General features: G+C 38.0%; 1 protein-coding gene across 6 annotated transcripts in view; it reads left to right on the forward strand.

Moving 5' to 3' along the window:
* Window positions 1–26,354, forward strand: part of FRY (FRY microtubule binding protein) — a 217,736-nt gene extending 191,382 nt beyond the window's left edge. For 3 of the 6 annotated variants that reach the window (XM_037377269.1, XM_037377265.1, XM_037377266.1), the window contains 10 exons: window positions 18–179; window positions 3,718–3,881; window positions 5,263–5,452; window positions 11,689–11,838; window positions 12,697–12,795; window positions 13,333–13,416; window positions 19,282–19,299; window positions 22,192–22,302; window positions 24,116–24,309; window positions 24,890–26,354. In XM_037377269.1, coding sequence (XP_037233166.1) covers window positions 18–179; window positions 3,718–3,881; window positions 5,263–5,452; window positions 11,689–11,838; window positions 12,697–12,795; window positions 13,333–13,416; window positions 19,282–19,299; window positions 22,192–22,302; window positions 24,116–24,309; window positions 24,890–25,148 — 1,431 coding nt within the window. In that variant the 3' untranslated portion in view covers window positions 25,149–26,354. Of the gene's footprint in view, window positions 1–17; window positions 180–3,695; window positions 3,882–5,262; window positions 5,453–11,688; window positions 11,839–12,696; window positions 12,796–13,332; window positions 13,417–19,281; window positions 19,300–22,191; window positions 22,303–24,115; window positions 24,310–24,889 lie in introns of those variants that run through there. The other 3 variants (XM_037377267.1, XM_037377268.1, XM_037377270.1) reach the window with 2 other exon arrangements.
* The last annotated feature ends 1,600 nt before the right edge of the window (window positions 26,355–27,954 follow it).

The raw sequence follows: 27,954 nt of genomic DNA on the forward strand, positions 1-27,954 counted from the left end.
TGTTGTCTTTTAAACAGATTATAAATCTTTCCCCATCTGAGGATACAAATCATATTGACTCGCTTTCTACATCATGTGATGCAACCTCAGCAGACCCTCATCATTTTAATATAGGAACGTCCAGCTTTGATGTGTCTTTGCCTGATGTGAATAATCTCCAAGTGTCTGAAGGATCCAAGGTGAATACATTTTTACTTTCTGTTCCAACTGGACTGTATTTTACATAACACTTTTACAACAAGTTTAGTTTACTTACATTTTCACTAAGCATTTGGTCTGTGAAAGTACATTCTGATTTCCTGTATGTAGTGGCATAGTACAATATATTCATATGTTCCTGCACGTTCATACCCTTTCCTTTCTACTTACACTTCCTCCATTGAAAGATTTTATTTATCGTTTCTGAAGTATATTGCACTACATATACACCAAGATACTACAAGCTGATTGGAAGACAAATTCATGAACTGGTTACAAGTTACAACCCTACGGGAATATTCTTTTGCTCTTCATGCTGATTTAAAAGAATGATATGCCAGCTCATGTGGTGGGTGTACGCATGTATTCTCTGAGATATTTTGTATGTGGGAACCTATTGTGCAGTTGTGTGCACTGGATTCAGTTCTTGCATTTTGGCAGACACTCAGAAATTTTAAATTCATTACCACAATACTAAGCCATCTTGGGGTGGCGGAGGGGGCAGGATTTGCAAGGCTACAACAACCATGTTCAGCACAGTTGATTTCACACAGTTGTATCAGAAGATGCACATAGAGTAAGGTTGGTAAATTATTATCAACTTTGGGATGGCTTCTTTATTTTCTCTTTGATAATACTTTTTCGTGGGAGATCAGATGAACCTACTTTTCTCAATGTCTCTCCAGAAATATAAACTGGGGTGGGGTGTGGGAGAGAGGTTAGTGGTTTTATGACCCTGTTGCCTTACCAGTAAAGCTTTCTCTGTCATGTCTAGATCGGGTAGCTTCTGCAGAAAAGGCAGTGTAAGAGAATGGAGTAGGGGAAGAGCATGTCTTGTGTAATCATTGGCCAGTTCTTACCCTTGGTCCCCTCTGAATGCAGTCATACAAAAAATTGATACAGTACTGCTAGCACTGCATATAACAGAAGTAATGGAAACTTCTAGTGAAGAGGACATAGAAAAGGAGGTTGGAATTGTCCTGAATATTGAACAGCTTTTTTGTGTCAGAAACTTCCCCAGGAGGAATAAGGGACCAGAGGACAGAAACGTTGGTAAGGATAGGAAAGGAGGGGAACCTCTCAAAATAATGGCTGTGGAAAAGGTAAACTCATGATGTTTTGTCAAAACAACTGTCGGTAGACAGGTTACCACGTAAGCAGCAGAAGTTGGCTGAATTTCAGTTCAGGAAGCTGCAGTCAGAACAGATGTGTTTGCAGGTGGTGGCTAGTTTCATGCATCAAGCTGCAGCAGCTGTTGGTCTGTATGTATATGAAGACTTGCAAATGATAGTACATGAGTTTCATATTTGCCTGGGGTCTTAGAATCTTTAGTGTGAAAATTCCTTTCATGTCACAATACCCATGTGCCAGTGTTCATCAAAAAATAAAAGCTTTGGAAAAAGTAAATAAGTAAAAAATGTAAAATCACAGCAGTCTCTTTTGGGACTGACAGGCAAATTCAGCTAGTCCTGGTACAGGATTGATATTGGTGAAATACATAACCCAAGTTGACAGGGATTTACAAGTGTTACAGACATGTTTGAATTTATAAGCTTTATACAGAATGCCTTCTTAGTGTTCTTTGCATCAAAGATATTTTCTTCTGGTATTTATGCTTCTGTATTTTTACTGAAAACAAATTTGAGTCAGTAGAAACAAAGTTAAAATGCCTGGGTTTATATTTACTTAAAGGAAGAAGTAATCAAATTTTTAGACAGAAAACTTGAAACTTATACCTAAATGGTTTTTACTTAATTTATAATAGAAAAACTGAACTCTTTCCTGTTTCTCTTTTCCTCTGAGTTCTTATTTTCAGACAGCTGATGATATGTCAGCAATGCAGAGGAAAATTCTTGTTACTACTTCAGGGCTGTTCAAAAATGTTCAGTTGTCACATTATAAGCAAACTAAACACCACTTCAACTTTTAAGTAGATGCAGTGAATGAGAGCAACAGACTGATTAAGCCTCTTCTCAAATGTTTCAGTGCCAAAATCCAGGTATTATTGTTAATGGCTGGTAAAGATAGTCATCACAATAATTAAGGTAGTATTTATAAGGGATTCAAAGGCAGTGATGGATAATGCTATGAGGGATACTAAGATTCAGATGATGCTATTTTATATATTTTTCAAGTTATCTAAAATGAACAGTTTCTGGAAGTGTACTCCAATCCTGCATGAATATTTGGAGGTAACTTTTTTTTTTTTCTTTTTGGGCATCATATTGTAGTCCAGTGACTGGGAGGTGTTTGCTTCCTCCTTTTTCCTCGCTTACCCTATCACATCAAAATGTGTTTTATTTATACAAATACCATCATTGCAGTGAACAAACCGATGGTTCTTTCAAGATAATAGTTCATATTTGAAAGTAGTTGATACTAACTACTTCTTGAAGAAGCATGAAACATTTATGCTTCTTGTCAGCTGCTCTGATTCCTATTCTGGTGATTTAACCATATAGCTTTCTCTTTTCAACATAGTTTCTACCCTGATTCATTTCATCCACCCTGAACTCAGGAATATTCCTGTCCCTTTCACCTAGGAAACAACAAATAAAAAAACCTTTCTCCTACTTAATTTCTGATGCTGTCCTTTGTGATATGAGTCTTGTTTAAGTTTTAGAAGTACAAATCGACAGAATTTATCGGTAGGATCCAAGCAGGTCTGTGAGCTGCAGAGGGACACTTTTCTCTTTTAATTCCACTTGCCACAGATTTCCCTCCCTAGCAGCTCCCAACACATGTACATGCACATGTACCTGTGTGCATAAACTCACACCTTACAAGATACGCCCCCCCAAAAAAGATAGAGTTTGAGCTACCCACTGCAGTCATCCCTACAAGAACTGCTTTGCAGGATGCTGTGGATCATACAGACAAAAGCTAAAAGATTAAAACTGAAACAAAATTTGTTCAGACTAAAAATGCAAGAGAAACTGGAAAATTTCAAAAAGAAATCAAAACCTTTAGGTGCTAGTGGATGAAAAAGGAAGGAAATAATTGAAACATAATCCTTTTAATGGCCTGTAGAATCCTTTGGATTCCTCTTGAATGGAAGTTATTATGTAAATTACATGCTAAAAATAATTATCAATTCAAAACATGTACAGAGTCTTTCAGACAGTGATAGTTTTCAATTTTAAGAGGCTTTAATACACTCTTGGACACTACAAAGTGATAAGTGACAAGGACAGCCTGACAGTAACAAGAATGCTATTGTTTTTCCTGAAAAAATACTCCTTGCTATGTTGCCAAATGCATTGAAATCTGAAATTCTTCTCTAGACAAATCAAGTTGAAAAAATGCCTTAAAAATAATACTGATCCAAGAAAATAAGTTAATCAAATACAGTATTTTTGAAGAAGTATAACTTGATGCATGTAATTTATGATCTGTGGCTTTTTATCTGTGCAATTTAACATTGTCAGGTGGATTTTTTCATTAAATGCTTTCTATTTATTAGTGGAATTAACTTACTAATTTGCTGTTTTTCTAAGACATCATCATTCACTCCCCTAGGTTGAAACTGTACATGAAGAACAAGATCCAGCAGTCCATGAGGATGATCTTTCGGGGTCTACAAATGAACTCCCTGGAGTGTTCGAATGCAGTGATAGCCTTAGTCTGGATATGACAGAGACTGAAGAGAAAGTTGACAGGCTGGAACAATTTGCTCTTGCTAGGTACTTGCTATTATTCATGCAAGTTCTTTTATTGTTTTACACTGTACGGCAAAGTGGTAACAAGTTAATGGAATGGCTGTTTTGCCCACAGGAGTTACAAAATTTTCCTAAGTTTAGAGCAGTGAGAAGACAATTACCTAATTACCTGCATATTTATCATACAACTCAAAAAAAACCCCAAGATCTTCTAGGAAGAACAAGATATGGTTTTTTATATACATCTGTGCAGTTAGTCATTATAGATGTAATATATCTAATCAAAAAGAAAAAAAAGGATTTTTAAAGATTCACAGTATTGGAAATACTCCTTAGTTAGCTGTTCAGCAGATCAGCCATGCATTAATCTTTCTGATTTCTTACGGGTCATAAGGAAGTCACAATATTGTCAAAAATCCCATCTGTATACTCTTGAGGCTGCTGGCGAGTGTGGCTGGACCCCAGTATATGTTGCAACAAGGCATCAAGATTTTTCCATGCCTTATGGAGCTCTTGCAGATCTTGGATGCTGAGTAGACTACAATTAGCCCATATTTATGGAAAGAATTAGGATATATAAAGATGCTCGCTCCCTGTCTGTGTGCCACATGTTTCAGAACCACAGTTCCTGTTCTTGGGAGCCATAGAAAGTTATTTCTCCGTCCCAAAGGATAACACACAAGATCAAGTAGCTTAGTGCCCTTTAAAAATGGTAGTCAGCCTGTTTCACTGACTGTGGAGTGCCAGAATAATGCTCTGTCCTAAGAACAGTGTGGAGAAGGGATGGGTCTTCTCCAATCCATTCCCTTGGGGGGAAACCAAACAGGTCAGTATATATAATGTCAGTACTCGGTGAGATTGTTCTCAGTATTTCTGCTCTACATTACTAAAACCAAGTTTTGCTAAAAGAGGTTTTCTTCATGGCCTTCATCCTCCTGTGAAGTTTCAGCCTTCTTCCTCTGAACAATCGTAGGATAAAACGATTCAAGTATTCTGAGATGCTAACCAAACAGGTCAGTATATATAATGTCGGTACTCGGTGAGATTGTTCTCAGTATTTCTGCTCTACATTACTAAAACCAAGTTTTGCTAAAAGAGGTTTTCTTCATGGCCTTCATCCTCCTGTGAAGTTTCAGCCTTCTTCCTCTGAACAATCGTAGGATAAAACGATTCAAGTATTCTGAGATGCTAATGGCCTGAAGATAAGGATTCTGATTTGGAGGGGGTTTGCATTGTAGCCAACATTTTGCCATCCTTCAAAAGTAATCTGAAAGTCCATTAATATTTTTAGAAAGGTGCTGTAATTTGTCCTGTGATTATATCTCTGTTACAGAGTAATTTATCTGCCACTTTCTTGGTATTCTTCTTTCATCACAGGCTTGTTATATTTTTTTCTCTCCTTTAGTTTTGGAGATGTTGATCGAAATGCTTCCCCTCCTCCCTCACCGTTTTTTTCTGCCATCCTTGCTGCATTTCAGCCAGCAGCATGTGATGATGCAGAAGAAGCCTGGCGTAGTCATATCAACCAGCTCATGTGCGACTCCGATGGTTCCTGTGCAGTTTATACATTTCATGTGTTCTCTTCCCTGTTTAAGGTGAGGAAATAAGTTTAAGATGCAAAATCAAAATGTTTAGATTGCGGCTGTTAGGATGGTTCTTTATGGTAGTACCAGTAATGAACTGCTAGGTATATAACTATTGTAATTTTGCATGCTGCAGAATTACTGTACTAGGTTTTCCTGCAGAACTGTCTTCTAGGACCAGTTTTGTCATAAAACCAGTATGTATCTCATACTTGAAGGTTTGGGGATAATGTTATAAAATATGGATCCACTTTAAAGAGTATTTTCTTCAGTACTTTACAAACAGCCTGAAAAAATAACGGCAAGAGACAGGAAAGAGCCATTTCATCTCAAACCATTGTTAATCTGTTCTTTCATCTCAAACTGTTGAAATCTGACCATGCCCATGTAAATGTCAACTGTATTAAATATTGTGTACCTAATCATCTGAACAGAAATATCCAGCTGCCATCATGTAATATAAATTCCACAGCCTGAGTCTGAAGACTAGAAATACCTTTCCCATTTCTAACACTGTATGCTCACAAAGATAAGACTCTTGCAAAAAGATAGGGAAAAAAAAAGGAGTCAAATGTAAAAGCTGCTCTAAGGAATGACTGTTTCTACCTGTAATTAGTTTTAAAGCCTTTTTTAATTGTTTCTCTTGCTTTATATGAGGCAGCTGCAGGATGTTTAGCATGCTGCAGCGATGTACACAGCAGCCAGGCAACTTCATGTAGAATTTAAGTACCCATGATCTCAGGGTATACAATTTTTTATTAGCAATGGGCACCCCACTAATAAATATAAAATCCTAAGATCTTTTCATATCTTTAAGATTATCCTTATAAGAAAGAAGCATCACTCAATAAGATTCTCTTCTCCATCCTGTTTGCCCCACTGGAGTTAATTGCACATCTTCTCTAGCTACAGAGTTTCTTGCTTTAAACCTTACACCACTGTAAAGGTGGGTGCCTTACTTTCTTTTAAACACTGATAAAGAACTGTTTGGAAGGAAAAAAACGGTACTGACTTGAGTGCATGACAGTTCAGTTTTGAAAATTAGTCCTGTTTTTCTTCATGATGTGTATTTCAGCTTTTGTTATGTCCTAGAGGTTAATAGCCCTGTTTAAGTGTTCTGAGAGCTATTTGTTCTATTTGTTCTCTTTGAAGAGGTGAAAAGGAACTGGTGTCACACTTCTGAAAACTAAATCAATGATGCTGTGTAACGCAATACCTAAACATTACCTGTAAAGTACCTTTTTAACTCTAAAACATGGCATGCAGACACTACCTCTGCTGATGTTCTTGCCCTATATTCAGAAGATAGCCTACTCATTTTCTTCAGTTGATACTGAAGGAGAAAGATACGATACTGGTCTCAAAAAAAATGTTAGTAACAGCAAAACTTGAATAACAGTGGTGAAAAAAAAAATAAATCAAAGATGGTAATAGTATCAACAAACCAGAATTTTCTAGCTGGAGTCACAGCCATATTTTTAGTTAATAAAAATAGCTTTGTTCTCTTCAGGGTTGAAACATAGTAGTATTATTTTCCCAGATTTTTTTTGTAAGATCCCAGCTTGTCTGGAATTGTGTTTTGGTTGCACCATCAAACTTTGCTATTCATCCGCTAGCTTAAAAGACATTTGACCCTCACCAACAGGAAGTTTCAGAAACAAGCCCAATGTGTGCTAGGCTTGCAATGCAAAGTGCTGCCAAAATATTTAACTGTGAAACAAAATCCTTGTTTGGAGGAGCTTGTCAACTAAATACTTGGTGAAGTGAAAGAAGTGCAGTTTCCAGGGCACCTACATTTCAGCCTGCATCATGTTAATGGTATCTTCTTGGCTGTTTGCCCACAACACACTAAACTTGTTTAAAATTCCTGAAATTATTTAAGTGCTTTTGATATAAACAAGTCATAGCTCAGAGGTCTCTGAATTATATTTACGGCTTCCTCTTTGTATTCCATGGAATCAAATGTCTTCCAGCAGGCCAGCAAGTTCCAAAAGAAGTAGATTTGAGAGCTAGCAAGTAGTTTCCACAATTGCGCCCTTTTGTTATGAAAAGTCCTCTTACCAGTACAGGAAATGTGAGGTTAAGAAGAAAATATTCTGAGACTATTTTGTTGTTATTTACAGTGACATAAAGCACAGCAACTATATACAGGCATATATGTATTTCTAATATGCTGGCAGTTGGCATTATTTACAGTAGTCCCATGTCATAAAGTAGATACTGCATTCAGATCTTGCTTGAAAGATTTCAGACACTGTAGTCTGCACCCAGAATGACATAGCTGAGATAGTAACTTATTATAGAAATGCTAGTCCATATAATTGCAAAATAAATATATGCAATTAAGTACTATACATAGATACCAAAGTACAGTCTCTCATTCTTTCACATTTTAATATTTTAAAACACTCTTCAAGACTGTTATCTTCTTAGTTGTAGATTGATGCTTTTATGAATATCTGAAAATGAAAGCAGTAAAGGAAGAAAATGTTTTCTTGAATCTAGACAGTACACTGGTCAGCTTTTGATGAAGCCGTGACTGAAATGCTTTGAGAAAGTTATTTTCATAAAATAAACCAGAACTGTTAAAATACATGAGTAGACGTGTGCTGGAAGGGACCTGAAGAGTTCATGTTCCTTGTCTTGCCCAGGACAGGATCAACTATAACTTCCATTCTGGTCAAATGTTTCTTAACCATTTCCTCTAGACTGTGCTTAACCTTTAGGTGCAGATGGAACTCCGCAGCATTCCCAGGCAAGGTAGTTGGATGCTTGAAATGGACTACCCCTTATCACTTGAAAACTTCTCTTTCTGTGTTTTATGTCCATGGCTTCTTGCTCTATACGCAGTGGTACTTCTCTTCTTTGCAGTTGCTGCTTATATTTGAAGACCACTACCACGATTTCACCTACCCCAAATTTTTCTTAACTTCAGTTCTTTCAGCCTTCCTCATAAGTCGTGTTTTCTCAACTTCTCACTAGTTGGTATGGGCTGTCTTCGGTTAGTCTGTGTATTACTTGAGAAGCAAGAGCAGGTTCTGTGTTTCAGCCTAAATAAGTTCTTACTAGCAATGACTATAAGATGATGCCTATTTTGCAGAAGGTATTCCTGTTTAAAAACTTCCGTCTGCTATCTGCTGTACGGTAGAATACAGTTAATTATTTCCCACTTGTAACCTGGTCTAGTATGCAGATCTTGTTTTAAAAAATTCTGCCTTCCTGGTTATTCTCCATCCTGAATGTGCTTTGTGGATTGTTTCGTCCTAGGTGTACAACTTTGTCCTTCTTTCTTTTCCCTTCACTGCTTTTCCAGTGTATCAAGATCAGTCTGAATTCTAATTCTGGCTTCCAAGGAGTTGCCAGACCCTGCAGCTCAACTGTCCATGCATTTAATAAGCATGTTGCATATTCCATTACTCAGTATTTTCATAATGACTTTGTTAGTGCCTCAGATAGTCTCCAGTGGAATCCTACTCAATTTATCTTTCCAATTGGAGTGTGAGCTGCTGATAATTAACTCCAGAATATGGTTTTGCACACCTAGTTACCTCTAGACTGGGTTTTTTCTGCCTTGTTTCTAAGGTAGTAAATGAATTAACATTTAATATACCAACTGCTTCTCCTCCTAACAGAAAATTTTAGCCTTTCATGAAAATTAATTAGTTTGATATGATTCATTCTGACCAAATCTGTATTGCCTATTATTCATCTCTTGCATGTTCCCCCACTTCCTGAACTTTGTGTTTAACTCTTTTGCTCTTGTTTTTTTGAGATAATTACTTTCCTCAAGTTTTTTGCAGTACCCTGTGTACTTTGAGTTCTCAAAGATATTTGTTATGGCTTTTAGAACTCTTTACCCAGTATTATAACTATCATAGCATGAATTTCTCTTACCTGCAAAGATGTAGAAATATCCAAGCCATTACTAGAAAAATCTGTTCTCACCTGTCTCATTGTTACCTGTACACAGATGCCTTTTCTGGGAGCAATAATGCAAAAGAAGGCATTAAACACATCAGTCTTTTCAACAGCATCTGTTAGCAGCTGTTTCTCTCCATTATGATTCCTTGGCCTTTCTCTTAATTATTTCTAGTTTACTTGCTGACATTCTCTCTTTCTAGTTTATTTGGCATCTCCCTCTCTGATTTTTGTGCTTACATTGCCATGCTATTTTTTGTACCCAAGTTAGTAATTTAACACGGTTTCACTTTCTGTTCTTTTTTGCATGAGTATTTGCCTGAGTTAATATTTGTGATTATAGACAGATGTATGTCTTGATATATTTTCTATCTTTGGTGCAGCATGTGCTTCTGCCCTCTTTTTAATTTTTTTTCCTAAAGGAATGGCTACCTCTCATTATCTCCTTTCCCTGTGAAGTTATTTAATGGCTCCTTCCTGCAAATTCTGAATGCACTGAAGTTGGTTGTATTATTTCTGTAATCTGTCTCTCCACTGCCTTGGTTTCATAAACTCAATTACTTTTCCCTGGGAGGGCACTGCAGCACCTAAACAGGTTGCCCACAGAGCCTGAGGAAGCTCTGACCTTGGAGCTTTCAAGACTCAGGTAGACAAAGCCATGGCTGGCCTGATCTAGTGTTGGCAATAGTCCCATTTCAAGTTGAAGGCTGGATCAGATGTTCTCCAGAGGTCCCTTTCAACCAGCATCTCTTGGATTCTCTTCCATAATCTGTCTTTCTAAATGTCCTTCCACTTTTACAGTCTCAGCTAGCTCTTTTCTGTTGGTTAGGGTCAAATCTAGATCTCTTTCTAGAGATCTATAGCAACAATTTCACTAAGACTTAGACTGTATCTTTCTTTTCAGAAGACATTGTAGCAGTAAATCTCCCAACTGTCGCCAAGGCCTATGAGTCAGATGATTCTGCTAGTTACTCATAAAAATAATCATTTTGGTGGTAGTTAGTAAGAAGAGCCTCTTGCCTCTGCTACAGACTCGGTGCAGCAGAGAATCTAAACCATGTGCTGAGTGACATGCATAGTGCTTTGTGTCTGTGTTGAAGTAAGATGGTAGAAACGTATGGTAAGACAAGTATGAATCTATCCAATCTTAACTGTGCTCAGATGTTTTAGAGAGAGATTCACTAATAAGCAGTTATGAGATTAGTCTGTAAAGGCAGTTTCTCTTTAACCAGTTTATCAATTATTGGTAGTGTATACCCTACCTACAACATGAGGGCTTATGTAGCTTTTAAATAAAAAAATCATTCAATCCAGCAGATTCCATTGTCAATAAAGTCTGAATTCAGCATACCTGATTTTAGGTACTTAACTTCAGTGCTCTGGTGTAGGAGTGGTAACAGGCTATTTATATGTCTGTCATCCAGATTGGTATTTAGGAAGCACTTCTCTCCAGTGAGGCATGCTTACGGTGATACACACCCTAACTTATGTTTCTCAGAGAAATGCCTATTACAATCATGTAAAAATGTTGCATACTTTTATTTTTAAAAATATTTTCATGTTACTCCCACCTGCTGAGCAGTTGGCCTTAGTGAGGTATATTTTGGCAGTGAAACCTGCTGTGTATTTATCGATATCATTATTTCAGTTCCTGAAAGACTAATATATTATTTTTATTTATTATTCACTTTACGTATTAGCCACTGAAAAGAAAGTTTCAACACTAGAATGTTTCTGGAAGACTAGGCTGGTTTAGGACTCAAAACATCAAAAAAGTCTTCTGAGAATAATAATTCCCGGATGCAATGCAGTATTTCTGGAGTCCTACCAAGCAGCAGAAAAGTTTTAGTAAGAAGTTTTTTCCCACAGAGGAAAACAAAAGGTTTTTTCTGATTTTTCCATGCTGCTGTTTGGCATTAGCATGTCCATTATATTGTCTGATTAGCCACTTGACATGGAATACTAACAAAACAATGCCCGGAATGGGCAGAAAAAGTAATGTGCTGATCAACTCTGTTAACTCTGTACAGCCAAGAATAAAAGCTACCTGTGGGTAAAAGGCTTTATAAAGACTGAATCATCTTTACAAGAAAGAATGTATTTCAGCAGTAGATTCTTATGAATTCTATAATTAGTTTCACAGCTGCCCAGCTGTACACTGTCTCCAGCATAGTAACTATTACTCAGTATCCTTGTCATTCAGTTCTCCACAGGGAGATGTTCTCTTTTGCACGTTATTATCTGAAGGAAAAAAAGCATGCCATTTGTTTACAGAGAAAAGAAGCTTGTAATTGAGTAAAGAAGGTAATAAACTGTATTTTGTGTTGCAGAATATTCAGAAAAGATTCTGCTTCCTAACCTGTGATGCAGCTAGTTACTTGGGAGACAACCTACGAGGAATAGGCTCCAAGTTTGTGAGGTCTTCTCAGATGTTAACATCATGTTCAGAATGCCCCACCCTTTTTGTAGATGCAGAAACAGTGAGTATATTCCTTTCAAAAGGCATGTGCTGCATTGCAGTGTGTTATTTTACTGGCAGTTTCACTTTTGAGCAGGTCCTGAACAGATATGTCAAAAAGGTACTCACCTCCTACCTCTAGTTTTTATCTCTTGTTGTTAACCATATTTCCACTAATTTTCTGAATTATATTATTAGATAAGTACTGGCAGATGGGTGATACAGAATCATAGGTTCTGATGTTTTCAGCCTGTGCACCAAAGCCCAATATAAAACAGGTGCCTACCAGACGCAGTTGGCTCCACAAACGGAAAAGCTTTTTTTTACATAGTTCAGCATGAAAGATAATAATAGATTTAATGGTTTCATTTGAGTCAACTGTGATATGAGCTGGATGATAAAAATATATATTAGGGAATGAATGAGATGGCCCTTCCCATTGCTTTCATTCTGCCCCATGTTCATCCAACAGCATCAGGACGGTGTGGCCTCACACAAAACTGTAGAGGTAGCAACTTGCAAAGTGTAATCTTGGGCCCACTGCTGTGACTGTGGGAGAGCTGTGCCTTACATCATCAGAGAGCTGTGGAGATCAACTAGTTAAACTTTGTGCAGTATTTTATTTAAGGGAAGTCCTCTGCAAACCTGTTAAACACAAACACTGTTTCAATTCCACATTACTGTAGGTGCAACTTTTGCTCGACTTTTCAGTATAGTATTCTATTTATGTGTATTTTTGCATAAATAGAAATATTTTTCAGTATTAGTGTCTGTAAAGCTAAGTATTCTTTTGCAAGATCTTTACTATACTTTCTACTCTGTGAATATTTTTATTCTTTTGTAGTGACATTTACTAGACCTTTTGATTTCATTTCTCCAGCTGCTCTCTTGTGGCCTTCTTGAAAAGCTGAAGTTCAGTGTTTTAGAACTGCAGGAGTACCTGGACACATACAACAACAGGAAAGAAGCAACGCTCTCGGTATGCTGGATTATGTTATGTTCTTGGTTTTGTATATGTGTACACTTATGCTGTGTCAAGGGACTGCAGATACACTCAGATCTGTTTAAACTAATACTCAGTAGAAAAACATGTTTCAGATACTAGATTCATTAAATGTTACTTCCTGAACATATGAACCAGAACTAAAAAGTAGGTGTTTTATCCCTTAATTTTAAAAACATTGGCATCTTGAATATTTCTGGTCTTCTCTTTTCTAACTTTCAGTAGTCAATAATTTTCTTGGTTTATGCATTTCAAATACTTGATCTTGTTTACAAAGGAAGGAAGTTTGTACTTGAGTAAAGAATGTAATAAACTGTATTTTGCCTTGATTCAAATCAGGAATACACTTTTTAAATTACAGTCAAAGCAATTTGTCACAGTCTGTGTGAACAAAAAGTGCAATTGCAAATTTTTATTTGTTTACGTGCTATGAAACTAAAATACTGCTTACATTTCTTCAAATCAAACTATAGGTCTTATTCATATCTTCTTTTAATTTCTCTCTGAAAACAGTGGCTTGCAAACTGCAAAGCAACGTTTGCTGGGGGCTCACGAGATGGAGTTATCACCTGCCAGCCAGGGGACTCAGAAGAGAAGGTAATGAATGAGCAGTATTACTTCTTTCCTGTGAAGTGACATGCGTGATATATCTTGTTCTTGGACCCACAAGAGCCTGCTGTACTTCCTTCTTGTCTCTCTGCTAGACTTGGGCATAACCCAGTTTTCACTCTTAAGGCTTGAAGGTATTGTTGTTGCCTCAGTCCTGTCCACAGGAAATGGGAAGTATTCAGAGGAAATACTTCTGCCTTCCTAGTCTAGACGAGGAAGCACAGCTAACCCTGCCTGGGTTGTGTATAGTCTTCCTCTTGCAAAGATGTTGCAGCAGCAGTTTCCCACAGCACAGTGTCTCTGAAAATCATTCCTGGTGTACTGTGTTTCCACATTACACCCATTTTATCTACAGCTGTTACAGACTGGGTCTGTCCAACAGCCAGACTTGCCTGGTTGAAATACACTTACATGTGCATATATACACACACACATACACATAAATATATATATTTTCAGTGTGTTGATTCCAGTTAAGAACAATCTTATCAGAATCAGCACCATCAGCAGGCATTCCTGTTACTTGATATACTAAATATAGGAAAAAGCTGGTATCTGAGTTGTATAGAATGAACTGAGAGATGTTATTTTGTGGATTTTTTCCTCTTGGAGGAAAAAGAATGGAGGGAAGGAAAAAAGAGGATAGTGGAAAGAATTAGCCAAAATTGGGAAGCAGCATGTAGAAAAAAGTGGCATCTCCTCTTTCCATGTACTTTTAACCTATAAAAGATAATGACGATCTTTTCAGAACACACAGTTGCCTGTTGTAACATTTTTTTTCAAATACCTTGTTTTATTCTTATGTTGGTTTCAGTTTGTCTGTCTTCTCCCCCAATTCACTTTATTTTCTTCTATCTTAACCTCTTTCCCAACCTCTATGTATTTGTCTTCCTGTCTTGAACTCCCTTGATTTTATTTTTAATGCCATTTCCCAAGAAATGCAAGTCCTTTGCCATTCCTGCATTTTTGGCTTCCTTGACCTTATTAGCAAATCTAATTTGCTAGTAAGTCCTCTGGCTGCAATCAAAAGCAGTGTGAAACCTGTTACATCTTCCCCCATCTGGCACTGGCACCAACAAAAGCTACAGATACCTTCCAATGCTTTTAAATAAGATGCTGTCTCCTTTGTAATTGTAAAGGTGTACAGGGAAGTTACAAGTGACTGATTCTCAAATCTAAAAAAGAGAGACCTAGAATACATGCTACTACCTCTTGTGAAGGGAGATAAAGTATACGTAGGGAGGTGCAGCTATTGGAACGTGCATGGGCTTTCTCTTCACACTGATGGACAACACAGTGGCTTGTGGCTGCAGTGTTACATATTTTGCTGTATACAGCTTAACTTAATGCTCTTCATCCTTCTTTTGGAAACCTGTAGAATGGGATGGAGGATCATACATCTTCCAGGTCATCTACATTGTTTCTTTTTTGAAAAAGTAGAGAAAGAATGCTGAGAAGGAATGAACTGTGAACTGAGCTCATATAGCTGGCCTTAAATGCATCTAATAGTTAGAAAATGTCATGTTCCACTTGTGTCGTTTTTTTTAACTAGGTGTTCTCTCTTTCAGAATTAAATGTGTGTTTTGTGAAGCCAGGATTAGTATTTTTAACTGCCAGTCAAACAGACTGAAAAGAAGGGTTTCTCACTCCTTCAAAAATCCCTGGTTTCTCCCCAGCATTGTTCCTTCAGCCTGAAATGCATTATTCCTTGGAAGTTGACAGGATGCTGGGTCTTTGATCAACAGGCATATTTCTTTTCTTCCCCTTCTCATTTACCTGTCAATTGAAGCAGCTCTTCCCAAAGGAACAATCTGTTTATTCAACAGAAGTGTAATGGGAGGAAGAGTCCAGGGAAACTAAGGAAATGTATTAGGAAGGGACAAGAAAAAATTACTCCTAGACTGGCAAGTATTTGTTTTCTTATCTTTCCTCTCCTCTTCTCTCTCAACCTGAAAGGCTAAAGAATCTAATAATTGTAGGTAAAAAGATCTGTCTTACAGTGGTAGTCACAAGGGAGCCAGCCTAAAATACTAAACTCATTGAGGTCTAGACTAGGGCCTGAAATTCTGCTGAAAACTTCTGGCCTAAAAAAAAATGCTTAGCTAAGCACAAACCCAGGCTACTTCTGGAAAACTTTCTGAAATAATTGTAAGGAATTAAAAACAAGACCTTGCTCTACAGAAGGCAGAAATCATAGATTCTCAGGGCTCCTCACCTGGTAAAAAGCTGTTATAGTCCCCTCTACAGATGAGACAGACCAAATTCAACATTAGCACAAGCAGTTGCATCACAAATGCCTGCTGATGCTGGTAACTAACTTGGCACTGGTTTCTTTAATCAGATCTTATTTCAAAATAATTGCACATAATTTGTTGACCATTGTTACAGTTACTGAAAATGGGCAAAAGCAAAAATTGCTTATTCTGACATTAAAGAAGCTTGAAATAAAAGTTGTCTAGGTCAGCTGCTAGTGCTAGCAACTTTTCTGAAATCGGGTAAAAGCTTAATGTCCCAGAATGTCTTCTCCCACCCCTCTGTTATTCTTGCAACAGATTACATGGTTTGGATGTGTCTGTGGTTTGTAAGCTTTGATGCTACATTGAGCAAGAGAGTCTCAAGCACATAGGAGTCAATTTATAGACAAAAGATAACTGCACCTACTACTATATTGTCTGTCCAGGTGTAACAGTCTTAGATAAGTACAGCTATCGGTACTATCTTCAACCTTACTACACAGGGATTTTTTCAGTCCAGTCAAAGACTGGTTTTGTTTGAATTTTTTTTCTGGAAAAGTGATAAGTGGAAGATCCTATTTTCCTTGTCAATTAGCACTGCTGATTCAAATAAGTTTTTATAGCCTAATGAGACATTCAGTTTACTCTCTAAGTCTGAAGTCACTATACACCTTTCTTAAAACTTGCTCATCCCAAAGCTCACCACAAGCTAATGGATGTGGGCTTTGCAAACTCAGACTGTTAATGGATGTTTAAAACATGCTGCACCCCATAAAAATTTGCCCCCAAAATCCAGAATGTACTTGTTGCTATGACTTTCCTGGTGGCTAAAGGTTCAATTACTCTAGGCCACCAACAAGGCTGGAGGTGCGCACCTCCTGGGACCATAGTCATCTGGAGTTGAGTTACAGTAAAGCTCAAGGCACAGTGAGTCTCATTGTTAAAACAGAAATTCTTAATAATCAGTAATCAGTTATCTGACTGCTGTTTGACAAATCCATCCATGGATTGACAATGAGGTAAAATTAGCCTGGGTAGGCAGCTTTTCTAAAGGAGGAACACAGCTGTGTTTTAGCTCTCTCCAGACAGAACAGTTTCTACTATCCTTCAAGTCCAGTGGGTATTTAAGAATGCACAGGATATGCTGTATCTCTTTTTTTCCCCACTCTGATATACAAATTTTTATATGTATACACACTTTCTTAGATTGTGGGAAAAGCTTTTGTCTGCTGGCATGTCAAGTCAAATAGAATACCTGAAAAAATGCACTTAGAATTAAAACCCCTTACATGCAGCAGTTACTTGCTTACAGTGGGACTCTCCTGTGCCAATAAATGACTGAAGACTGTGTTGCCAGTGAAGTGTTAATGTCTTGAGAAATAATTGTGTAACTCTCATCTCTTTTCAGTATGTAAAAATGATTCCTTGAAAGAAGTAAGAAGGCCCATGATCTAAAGATCAGTGCTTTGCTGTCTTCCTCGTCTGCTGATAGTACAGAACAGTAATTCTCTGTCTCAATAAAAAACTAAATCAGAGTGTTGCTTGCTGCTAGGGTGAGTGTCCTTCTTACGTGCAGCATTTACTAGCTGCATAAAGGACTGTGCAAGTGATCCAAATACTCTAAACTTCTGGTATTTTCAGCTGCCGAAACCACTAACTGCGTAGCGTCTATCGACTAACCTAAAACAACACTTCCCTTACTATAGGAATTAAACTAGAAATTGAGAAGAGTGAAGGCTAGGATCATTCCACCTGAGCCCTTGCTGCTGGGGACTAAAAGAAATGTCACCTAGTCCCATAATTAGTGTCTTTTCAACTTCCAAGGAATATTTAATTTTATGCTGAAAAAGAGGAAGGTAAGTTACAGTCATGAAATTGTAGAGCAATATGGAGTTGAGCATCAGTAGTTTAGGAAGATTTTATATCCAGTGTATTTTATGTCCATGAAGAAGGTTTTTTCATGTAATGTGAAACCTCTGCCCCACCCCATTTTTTTGGAAGCAGTACAAAGACAGTTTTCTGGAAAAAAAAAACCCCATGGAATTCACTTATTTGCTGCTCCCCACCCACCCACCCACCCCCACCACTTCTTTAAAGTAAATTCCATGGCAAATTAGAAATTATGTGTGGATTCCAATATTTTTGAAAGTCACAATGAGACTCAGTGGCACCCTAAACTTCAGAGGTGCTTGAGACGGCAGCAAACAAGATTTAAAAAACACAAGTCAGCACACCTGTGAGTTTACTAGAGCACAGTGATCTGTCTGCTCTTGTCCTCTTCTTAGTTTGAATTTAGCTTTACAAAGCTTAATTTATGTGAACTGTGTGGAAGCTAAGATACAAAGGTTTTTTTTCAAGGTACTAAATAAAAGAAAAAAACTATTCAAGCAATAGTAAAGGCATAAAGTTAATCATCACAAGAGCTTAAAGCTTAGATTGTCATGGTTTTATAGAAGAGTAGTTCAGGATTTGGGACAATACTTTTCATATATTTTTTAATAGTAAGGCCCATGGAAAGAAGACAGATGGAAATATTTCATTAGGCTATACAAAGTTAGCATTATTTCACATATCTGTGTTTGCTGCTTTTGTATTGATGGTAAGGTAAATAACTTTAACAAAAATTCAAAATGTTTATTAACACCATGTGCATATATGCACAGACATCAGGCTGTAACTGGGCAGATGTCATTGTGTTTGTTAGTTATGGCATTTACATGATGACTCTGTTCATCTAAAATACCATGAGAATGTAATATATATAAAATAAGGAAAGCTGCATTAGACGTACACAGCGTGAAAATGTCAGTCCTCAGCAAAGAACAGAGGTAAATTTTTTTTGAGAAGTTAGTCACCTAAACTTTGAAATGCTAATGTAGATCAATTAGAACTTTTATTACTGTTGCAACAGGACTTAACGCTGACATTGTAATAACTCCAGAATTATGAATCAGTGAATTATTACTGGTGAGAGGAAGGAATACAAAGCTGTCTCAGCTTGTGGCACTGCCATGTAGTGAAACCGAACTAGTATTTTCCATGGATTTATTTTTTTTATGATAGTAATAACTTAGAAGTTACATGCAAAATGTTTCCATCGTAATGTGCCAAGTGATAAACCCAGCAGTCAAAAAGCTTACCCAGAAATTTCATTACATCTATTACATCTAAAAATAGAAGTATTCATAAATAACAGAGTTCAGTTCTGTTCCTCATTTGAACACTGTGCCTAATTTTTTTGAGTACTTTGCAATATGAGCTCTTTTTAATAACAAAGAAAGCAAATTTACATAAAAGTATTATTTCAAGAGTTTTCTAACATAATTTCACTGTAAGTTCCTGAGCTACTGAGTGGGATAAATCAAAACTAATAAATCTGAAAATCTAACTGAGGATATCTAGATTGGAATTTACCATTAGAATTAAAGCTTGATTTTAATAAGAATGCTGTGCATGTTGTATGTGGTATTTCCAACCAGTTATCAGGTTGAGGCAAGCATTGCTAATACTGCTGACAAGTTATGCTGTTAAAGATGGGCTGTGCTTCCTATTGCATGCATTACACTGACACTATACTTTCTTTCCTTTCCTTTTCTCCTGTGCCATGCTTGCTGTGTAGCAAATGGAATCTCTTGCAGTAAGTTGAAGTTCTTTCATATTCTTTGTCCATCTGTAGATGGACTAATACACCCCAATTTTACTGTTTTACTTCTAAGCATGTTTTCCTTTTTCGTTATAATTTTCCTGTAGAATACATGCAGTGATTAAAATAATTTACTAAGCTGTGTTTTGTGAAATCTAAAAATACTGTCCAAAAATTTTGACACCTTCATATGCTGTTTTAAATGGTCTTCTACATATTTTTTTAAGAAGTCAAGCCTTTGAATGTATATGATATGCTGAAGTGGAAGATAAAAGGTTTTGTTATTTTAAAACTCAGAATTTTTGAATTGTCCTAATGAAAAACTACAATATATAGTTGACAGTTTTGTTTCAAATAGATTTTGTTTATATCGTGATGAATAGCTTCACCACTATTGGTTTCTAACACTTACTCAGGAAGAATAAAAATTGCGTTACTTGATGTGGTAGCTAAATACTGAGTGAGGCAAACTTGAGTCTTCGATTTGACCTTAGTTTGTCTTCATTCAGGTTAGCAGCCAGAAGAATTAAACTGAGTTACTATTCCCCAAAGACTAAAAAAAATAATCATGTGTTATGTGCCAAGCTATCGTGAGATTTTCATTTTTTTTAACTGTTATGCCCTGCCCTTGTTTTCAATTAATTTTTAACTCCCTGAACTTCAAGTATACATGTATGTAACTGCTCTGTAGTGCTGCCAGTTCTCCAAAATGTGAATAGAGTGAACTTGATCCCAACTGGAGAGCCTCAAGCTGTGTCCCTACCAGTGACCCAAACTGGACCAGGAGCAAGCGTGTGCCCCCTGGCTGGTGCTGCAGCTGGTGGGTTAGCACCTCCGCTGGCTGGGGGGCCAGCCAGCCCGTGACATGCCTGACCACAGAAGACAGAGCTATTTCCAAGAGGTTGTATCTAAACAGCCACCCTTTATTCTGGGAGAAGAGGGGTTAGCCACACAGATGCAAGCCTGGCAGTGCTGCATGACCTCAGTTACAGAGAGTGGCCTCTGGGCAGGTTTATTGGACAGGCAGTGTCCCTCATGCCCTGCCTTTTCATTCTCTTGGCCACAAGTCAGTTCTGGCCTAGCAGGTCGTACACCTGTTCCCTCCCTTTTTTCCCCACCACGGATCTGCTGGGCCTTCCTTCAGCTCCTCTGGGTCTTCACTGCGGCATAGGTCTGGTGGGATTCCTCCCTTCCGTTTGGGGCAGGAACACTCTGACCCTGCTCACCAGTAACAAACATTGAGCAGCCCGCCTCAGATACTAGAAGCAGAGAGCTCAGACCGGGCAGATTTACAGTGCTGAACTCTGCTGCCGCGGCGGAACAAGCAGCCCTGTCTGCGTGGCCTTCAGCAGGGTGAGCCTGGCCAGGCTGGCACCCGCTGCCTTGGCAAGCTCCTCCTGCTCCCGCTCTCCGCCAGAAACCTCCTCCAGGAGGAGAGGCTGGCTCTGCCTGATTTTGGCAGTGCCCTTGGCTGGCTGTTGGTGGATGGGTAGTTGGTGTCCACCCTTCCCTGACGAACAAAGATGAAATTTGCCAACGAACATCTCTTTCGACCTTGGCCCCTCAGCCTTGTCCCGTTGGTACAGAAATCTGGGGAACTGGAGCACTAAGAATATGGTTCTCATTTTGGCTTATTAATAAAAACCCTGGTGCTTAAATATTGAACCATATGTAAATAAACACTTCAGTCAAGTTAACATTTACAATATTTTTAAAGTACTTTTTATTAGTATTTGTGCTGGCATTTGCAGAGCCCTGTTCAGCAAACAGCTGAAGTACGTGCTGGTAGCTAAGCGTGTATGAAGTGCTGTAAGGAAGCAAAGACATTAATAGCTGCTGCTTCTTTTCTGCCATGTTTGGCATGGAACTCTGCTCTGGTTCCTTCAAGCAAATGGAAAGATCATGGAGCCCAGCCTTGGTCACTGTATCTGTAAGAGAAAACAAATCAAATATGGTTTGAAGTCTGTAAGGCTTTCCTGCCAAAGGTTCAGGAGGCCTCCTGACTTCTACTTGCAGAATTTTCATTTCTTCTGTAATTTGCCAAAGATTAAATATTCCTCCCTTCCCCACTGTGATCCAGCTGTGGAACCAGGAGATTCCCCTTCCTGATAAGAACTATCTGATAAGAACCAGAACTATAAGCATATTAACTTGACTTCTCTGGCAGATGTGCCCATTGCATGTTATTTCAGTGTGTCTGACACCTTTTGCGTGGTGCTGCACGTTATGCTGGAGGAAACCAGTTAATATTCATAGAACAGTATCTGCTTAATCTGGGAGAATAAATTGTAGAAGCCAGATGCCCTCTTACACATTGAACTCCATCCATCTGTTGTATGGTTTCTTTAAGGTGGTGGAAAATCCATGAGCTGAGGTTTAAGTTGCAGAGCTGGCATTTCCCCCTTCCCACTCCTGGCTGGATTTATTGCCTCTCTTCCTCAGGGAAGCAGGCCGGAGCTTTGACCCTCTTGGACAACTACTTCATTGCTTCTATCTTGGATTTTCACCCTCTCAGAAGAGGTCTTTGACCATTTCTGAAGTTTTAAAGAGTTTTATGTTCTGTGCAGCAATTCCCCCCATATTCTGCCTCTGCTTTCCAGCTGCAAACTGCAGACAGTGAAGCTAACCTGTATAAACTGCTTTGAGATTGATGCTGACGTGTGCTATGTGAGAGCTAGCCATTATAATTTTGATTTTCAATGTTTTGTGTGACTTACCTGTAGAAAAAAGAACATTACTTGTTTTCTGAAATAGCACATGATCGTACTTCAGTAAAATAATGGTTTTCGAGAACTGAACTATCTCAATGTATTTTATTAGTTATTGAAAATTATCCCAACTCGCTGATCTGTATTAATTGTTTTTCTGCTGGAAATCTTCCCTTAGCAATTGGAACTGTGTCAGAGATTATATAAACTGCACTTCCAGCTGCTGTTGCTTTTTCAGTCCTACTGTAAACTCATCGGACAAGTGCATGAAGTCAGTTCCATGCCAGAGGTACGTAACAAACCAGTATGATATATGAAATCTTAACTTCACTCATACACTGTACACGTAGGGAAGGCTCACACTGTATGAACAATCTGCAAGTGATTTAATTTTATTTTATTTGAGGCTTTAATTTTAGGGACAATGAGCCTTCTTCACACATGCAGAAAATAGCCTTTTCCTAGATCATGACTGATTTTATCTGAACTTTATGGAGATGCTTAGACCACGAGCACTTGTTAGCATGGCAATAACCAAATAATTTGGTAAATTAATCTTAATATGGATGCAAAATTAAGGGTTTTGCTGGACTAATGTATTGTAATTTCCAGCCATATAAACTGTCTCCATTGTGTGTGCATTATACTAGAAACATCAGCAGCAGTTTTTGACAAACAGCTATTAAATGGTTTTGTGTCCTGTCTTACCTGAGCAAGTAAAGATGTGTAAAGTAGAACTACTTTGTATTTTGACTGCAAGTGTACTGCCTGATCTTGTTCGCTGGATAAACAAATTAAACTCAGTTTAATGTTTCCAAACAGTATTAAATCTATTTCAAAAATATAATTAACAAAATACCTTAATGTCATAAGCCTCTTTAATTCTGTGATTTTTACAAACTTTAAATATTTTTGACACAGCACGCTATCACTTTTGACCCAGATAGCTTTTTGGGGTTAGATAAATCTATGTATCTTACTTTAAAGAACTCAAGAACAATACTGTTAGTGTAATTTATTTTCAGCAATTGCATTAAATACGTAATACCTTGAAAGATCTTTGAGGTGATCACTGTAAGTTGGATGATCGTCATTTAAGGAAAGATTTAACTTGCCATTCCATATTTATTTTTCTCCTCATAAGGTGTACATATTTTAAACTATTGAGGGGCAGAAATTATTGTACTTTGCTTGTAGCTATAAAACAAAATTGGAAGCTATAAAATGTAATTTATGTCAGATTCTAGTAGTTTAAAGATTCTCTGTAAATGGAAAGGCTTTATTTATCAGATGTGCTGTAGTAGTACAAAGAATTTGAATACTTAGGAACTGTTCTGAAGGCTGGCTTGTAGTGTGATTGGGCTGTTCACTTTCAGGAGAAGACAGGACAGTAGGCATCTAGTCTTACAGTAATCTAAATTTTAGAAATATTTTTTGTTCCTTATAAGATAATTGATCTCTGAACTGTATTTTACAGTTACACTGTTATACATGATGCAGCCTATGAAACTGGGGAACAGTAATACGAGGAATAGCTGTTTCACCATGAAATTTGCATGTTTTGCTGGAGCCATAATTATTCAAAGGGATTTCCATTGTTAGTTCATGTGACAATGGTTATTTTTAGCATGTATGGGCATGAAAAGGTAGATCTTTAGAAATGAACTGTTCACTTATGAGCGATTTATGAGTCTTGTGCCCTATTAACTTTTCAGCCTGGCAAAGGGTTATACAATTCCTGTCCATCTGTTAATCATATCAGATCCTGCATGTGTTTTGTAAATGAGTAACATCATCATTGCTAGAAGTATATGCTTTCTTAAACTTTTCAACTAAGATATATGAAAAGTAGCAGGGATGAAAAATAAGAGATTGTTGTGCTCTTGCATAGGGTTAAAGGAAGCACAGAGCTTAAAAATCTGTAGTTTGTGTTTTCCCTATATTGTACAGAGCACTGAGATCAAGAAATGTCCTTGTGTAAAACTAGAGTCTTTTCCATAATGTGTACATCCAACGTAGTATGAACAGACTTGAAATACCTATTCCCTTTGGTGCCTATGGAGAATGAAAATACCCATCTCTCATCTTTCTCCTTGGAACAGCTGTTAAATATGTCAAGAGAGCTGAGTGAGTTGAAGAAAAATCTTAAGGATGCTACTGCTGCAATCGCAGCTGAACCTCTGGCGACAGAATCTGAGCCCACATTCAATTCTACAGAAGCAGCTATTCAGTCCATGCTGGAGTGTCTGAAAAACAATGAACTTGTTAAAGCTGTCCGACAAATAAGAGAATGCAGGCAAGTTTTGCTACATGGCTCATATTAGACTTTGATGTTATTAGAAAAATACGCATTTATTATCTTCCTGACTTTATACTAAATGTAATGTGCCAAGTCAGTATAATTAAGTTAGTATGTTTCAACAAGGTACATGGGGGCATTGATATTCTTAACTTTTTTGGGGGTGTACCACAAGTAACGATATCAAATCAGTAATACAAACATGTACGCTTGCAACAATTAAGATAATTACATTGCATAGATTGAAAGTACTTCTGTGAGGCTCTTGAGAATCTTCTTATAGAGCCAATTCCTTAAGGTATATGTCACTGGCATCAGCTAACATTCAGCCCAGTTTCACTGATTTGACTGAGTTTTCTTAGCCTTTTTTTCCCAGTAACAGGAGTTGCGCTTTTATGTGATTTCAGTGCCTGATAGCAGAGTCTGAGTAACAAATGAGTAGCATAAGAGAGCGAGTTGCTTTTGGCTTATAAGCGTGTGTGAGTCAGTTCTCCTTTTAGAGATCTCTAACACCTAGTTTCCATCTGTGCTAATAAACCCATAATGATACACACATTCTTTTCCTGTTTGATTGCAGGATTTTGTGGCCCAATGATATCTTTGGAAGTAGCTCTGATGATGAAGTCCAGACACTACTGAACATTTACTTTCGGCACCAAACCTTGGGTCAGACGGGCACCTATGCACTGGTGGGCTCCAACCAGAGCCTGACTGAAATCTGTACCAAATTAATGGAACTGAATATAGAGATCCGCGACATGATTCGCAGAGCTCAGAGTTACCGGGTCATCAATACTTTTCTTCCAGACTCCAGCATTTCCGGCACAAGTCTCTGACAGGACTCTTGTGTCCTCTTTCAAGCTGGGAGTGCTGCCCTGCTGGAGTGAGGTGGCTCAATGTCTTCTCAGCCTTGCAAAGGTTTGGTCAAACTGTGCTCACTCTTGCTACATTTAGGATCTCTTCTAAAAAGATATGGGCTGAACTTCAAATGTGTAGCAATACTGTAAGGACAAAGGTAGCATAGAGCATCTGGGACAACATCCTTTGTTCTGTGTTGCACAAAAATCAGTTAGCATTTCACTGAGCAACTGCAACTCACTACTGAAGAAGTGACTTCCATTGCATACCAAAGCCTACTACAGTGAACAATACTTCCTTTATAGCAAATTAATTTTAGGTTGGCAAAAGTGCAATGTTTCCTTCACAAAATAATATTTTTTGTTAAAAAAAAAACACCTTGTACATTTTTCTTTTTTTGGTTGAGTGAAAGATGGGCAGAATGAAGCTGGCCACAGAATCTCGCAAACTTGTTGGTCAAAAGCTGAGCGCCTGTGTATATGAAACAAGTTGTAAATGGACTACAGTTTAATGTACACTGTAATTTGAATATGATTACTGTATCTTAAAACAACGAGCTGCTATGAAGTACATTTCCTAATGTTACTAGGCTACTGTCTCTGAAGGTACTGGATCATATTGCAGAGGTCTGTTCTTAGGCCCCCCCCAAGCATCATGAATGGTCTTGGCAGATTTTCTTCCTTTTTTTTTTTTTTTTTTTAAAAAAAAAGGACTTTGGCTGCTTTCTACTAGAGGGTTGCTTTTATGAAGATATTTATACTATTAAAGGATGGTTGATCTAATTTAACTTGCCATTTTGTAGGAGAAAGTCCCATCACAGAGTCAAATCCTTTGACCTGGTATGCATGCATATTTTTATTTAATATAAATTTTGAGTATAAAAAGTAAAAATATTAACGTGAAATGCAAGTTCTCATGTTAAGTTTCTTCAAGGAGATGTCTTATTGTATTTGTAATGTATATATTAAAGTCATACCTGTATGGTTTTTTTCTTACATTTAACTGCTGTCCAGTGTTAAATGTATGCATGTAAATCTGTTGCACATCTGAGACTTTTATTCTGGCAAATATGTAACTTATTCACTCTGTAAATACACTTACCATTTTTGTGAAGTAACTTCGGTTGATATTTGGATCAGTACATCCAGTTAACTAAAATATAAAAGTCATATATAATCACAACAGTGTATGTGCTTGCGAAGATTGCATTGTCTGAATCTATACTGTTGCAGATAGTACCTGTGATCAGCAACCCTCAAAAGACATGCTTTTTTTTCCCCCCCATCATTTATGGTGAAACTGTTCATTACATTGAAAAAAAAAAACTTTCTCATTAGAGAGCCCGAAACTGGATACAGTAATCTAGATGTGGTCTAGTGAGTGCTGAGTAAAGAGGAATAATTGCTTCCCCTGCTCTGCTGGCTCTCCTTCTGTTTGTAGAGCCAAGGATGTGGTTGCTGCCCTTTGCTGCTGGCTGCACACCAGCTCACTGCCAACCAAACCCCAAGGGCATTTTCCAACGAGCTGCTCCCCAGCCAGGCAGTCCCCCTGTCTGTGTCACTACAAAGGGTACTCCCCATCCAGGGTTGGGATTCCCTCTTGCACCTGCTGAATATCACAGGGCTCTTGTTGGCCCATCCTCCAGTCAGCAGAGATCTCTCCAAACAGCAGCACTGCCCTCACCTGCATTGGCTTGCCCCCCCCCCCCCCCCCATTTGCTGTCACCTGCAAACTTCAGAAGTACACTCTGCTACCTCTCTCAGGGTGGTGGTAAAGACATTGAACAGGACAGGCCACCTGCTTGCTCTACAGCACTTGTTACTGTCTTGCAGGTAGATTACAATCCATTAACCACTACCCTGAGCAACTTGATTTAATCGGACCTCCACAGAGTATGAGCCTCTAGAGGTTCCTTCCACCCCTAAAGTATTCTACGGTTCTTCACAGATAAAACCCATGATGTAACCATCTAGCTTTCTTAGCATCATTCCAGAACTTCAGGTACAATAGAAAGAAGATGATTTATTCCCAACAAGGCCTCACTGAAGTCTAGGCAACGTGAACTGCAGTAATGCCCCACTGTGCTGCTGCAATAGCAGTACTTTAATTAGGATTCCCCTGACTGCATTTTGTCCCTGGGAAAGCACATTCAGTTACATTTAAGCCACCAGCCCTGGAGATGGCTTACATGACTGGAAAGCTTCTGATGCACAAGCCTGTATTCGAATTGGGGGCATAGGAACTTGTTCTACCTCTTTCGGGACACTAAGTCTAGAGAGAGAATTTGTTACATTCCATCACAGATACCCCAGCTCAAGAGGCTTTTTCCCCTCATCAGCTAGAAGACGTGTGAAGCTTATGCTTCTCCCCTCATATCTTATAGACATAGTCTTCTGGCATGTAGTCTTTGATTATCAAACTGCTGTGATTTTTTAATACATTTGACAGAGGCAGTATGAAAAGACACTTGTAGAAGCACTTACCCCAGACTTTATGCTCCAGAGCATTTGCATCATCCACACTAGTTCAGTTTGAGTGACTGCAGGAACAACCTGCTCTCACAGTTTTAATTTTAGCATTCCCTAAAGGCAGCTGAAACCAAAACCTCTTTTTGTTAAGAAATCAAACTGGTTCCATTTCCTTCCAGATGTAATTTTCCCTCTTTCATTCCAGCAAGATGAAACTAAGGGGTAGCAAAGTAGTGCAAATGTTTATTGTACATATGCTGTGAGTAAAGTTCAATTAAGTTATACACTTCATAAATAATACAAAAGTCTTTACCCA

This window comes from Falco rusticolus, chromosome 2 (genome assembly GCF_015220075.1).
Source record: "Falco rusticolus isolate bFalRus1 chromosome 2, bFalRus1.pri, whole genome shotgun sequence".
Classification (NCBI taxonomy): Eukaryota; Metazoa; Chordata; class Aves; order Falconiformes; family Falconidae; genus Falco; species Falco rusticolus.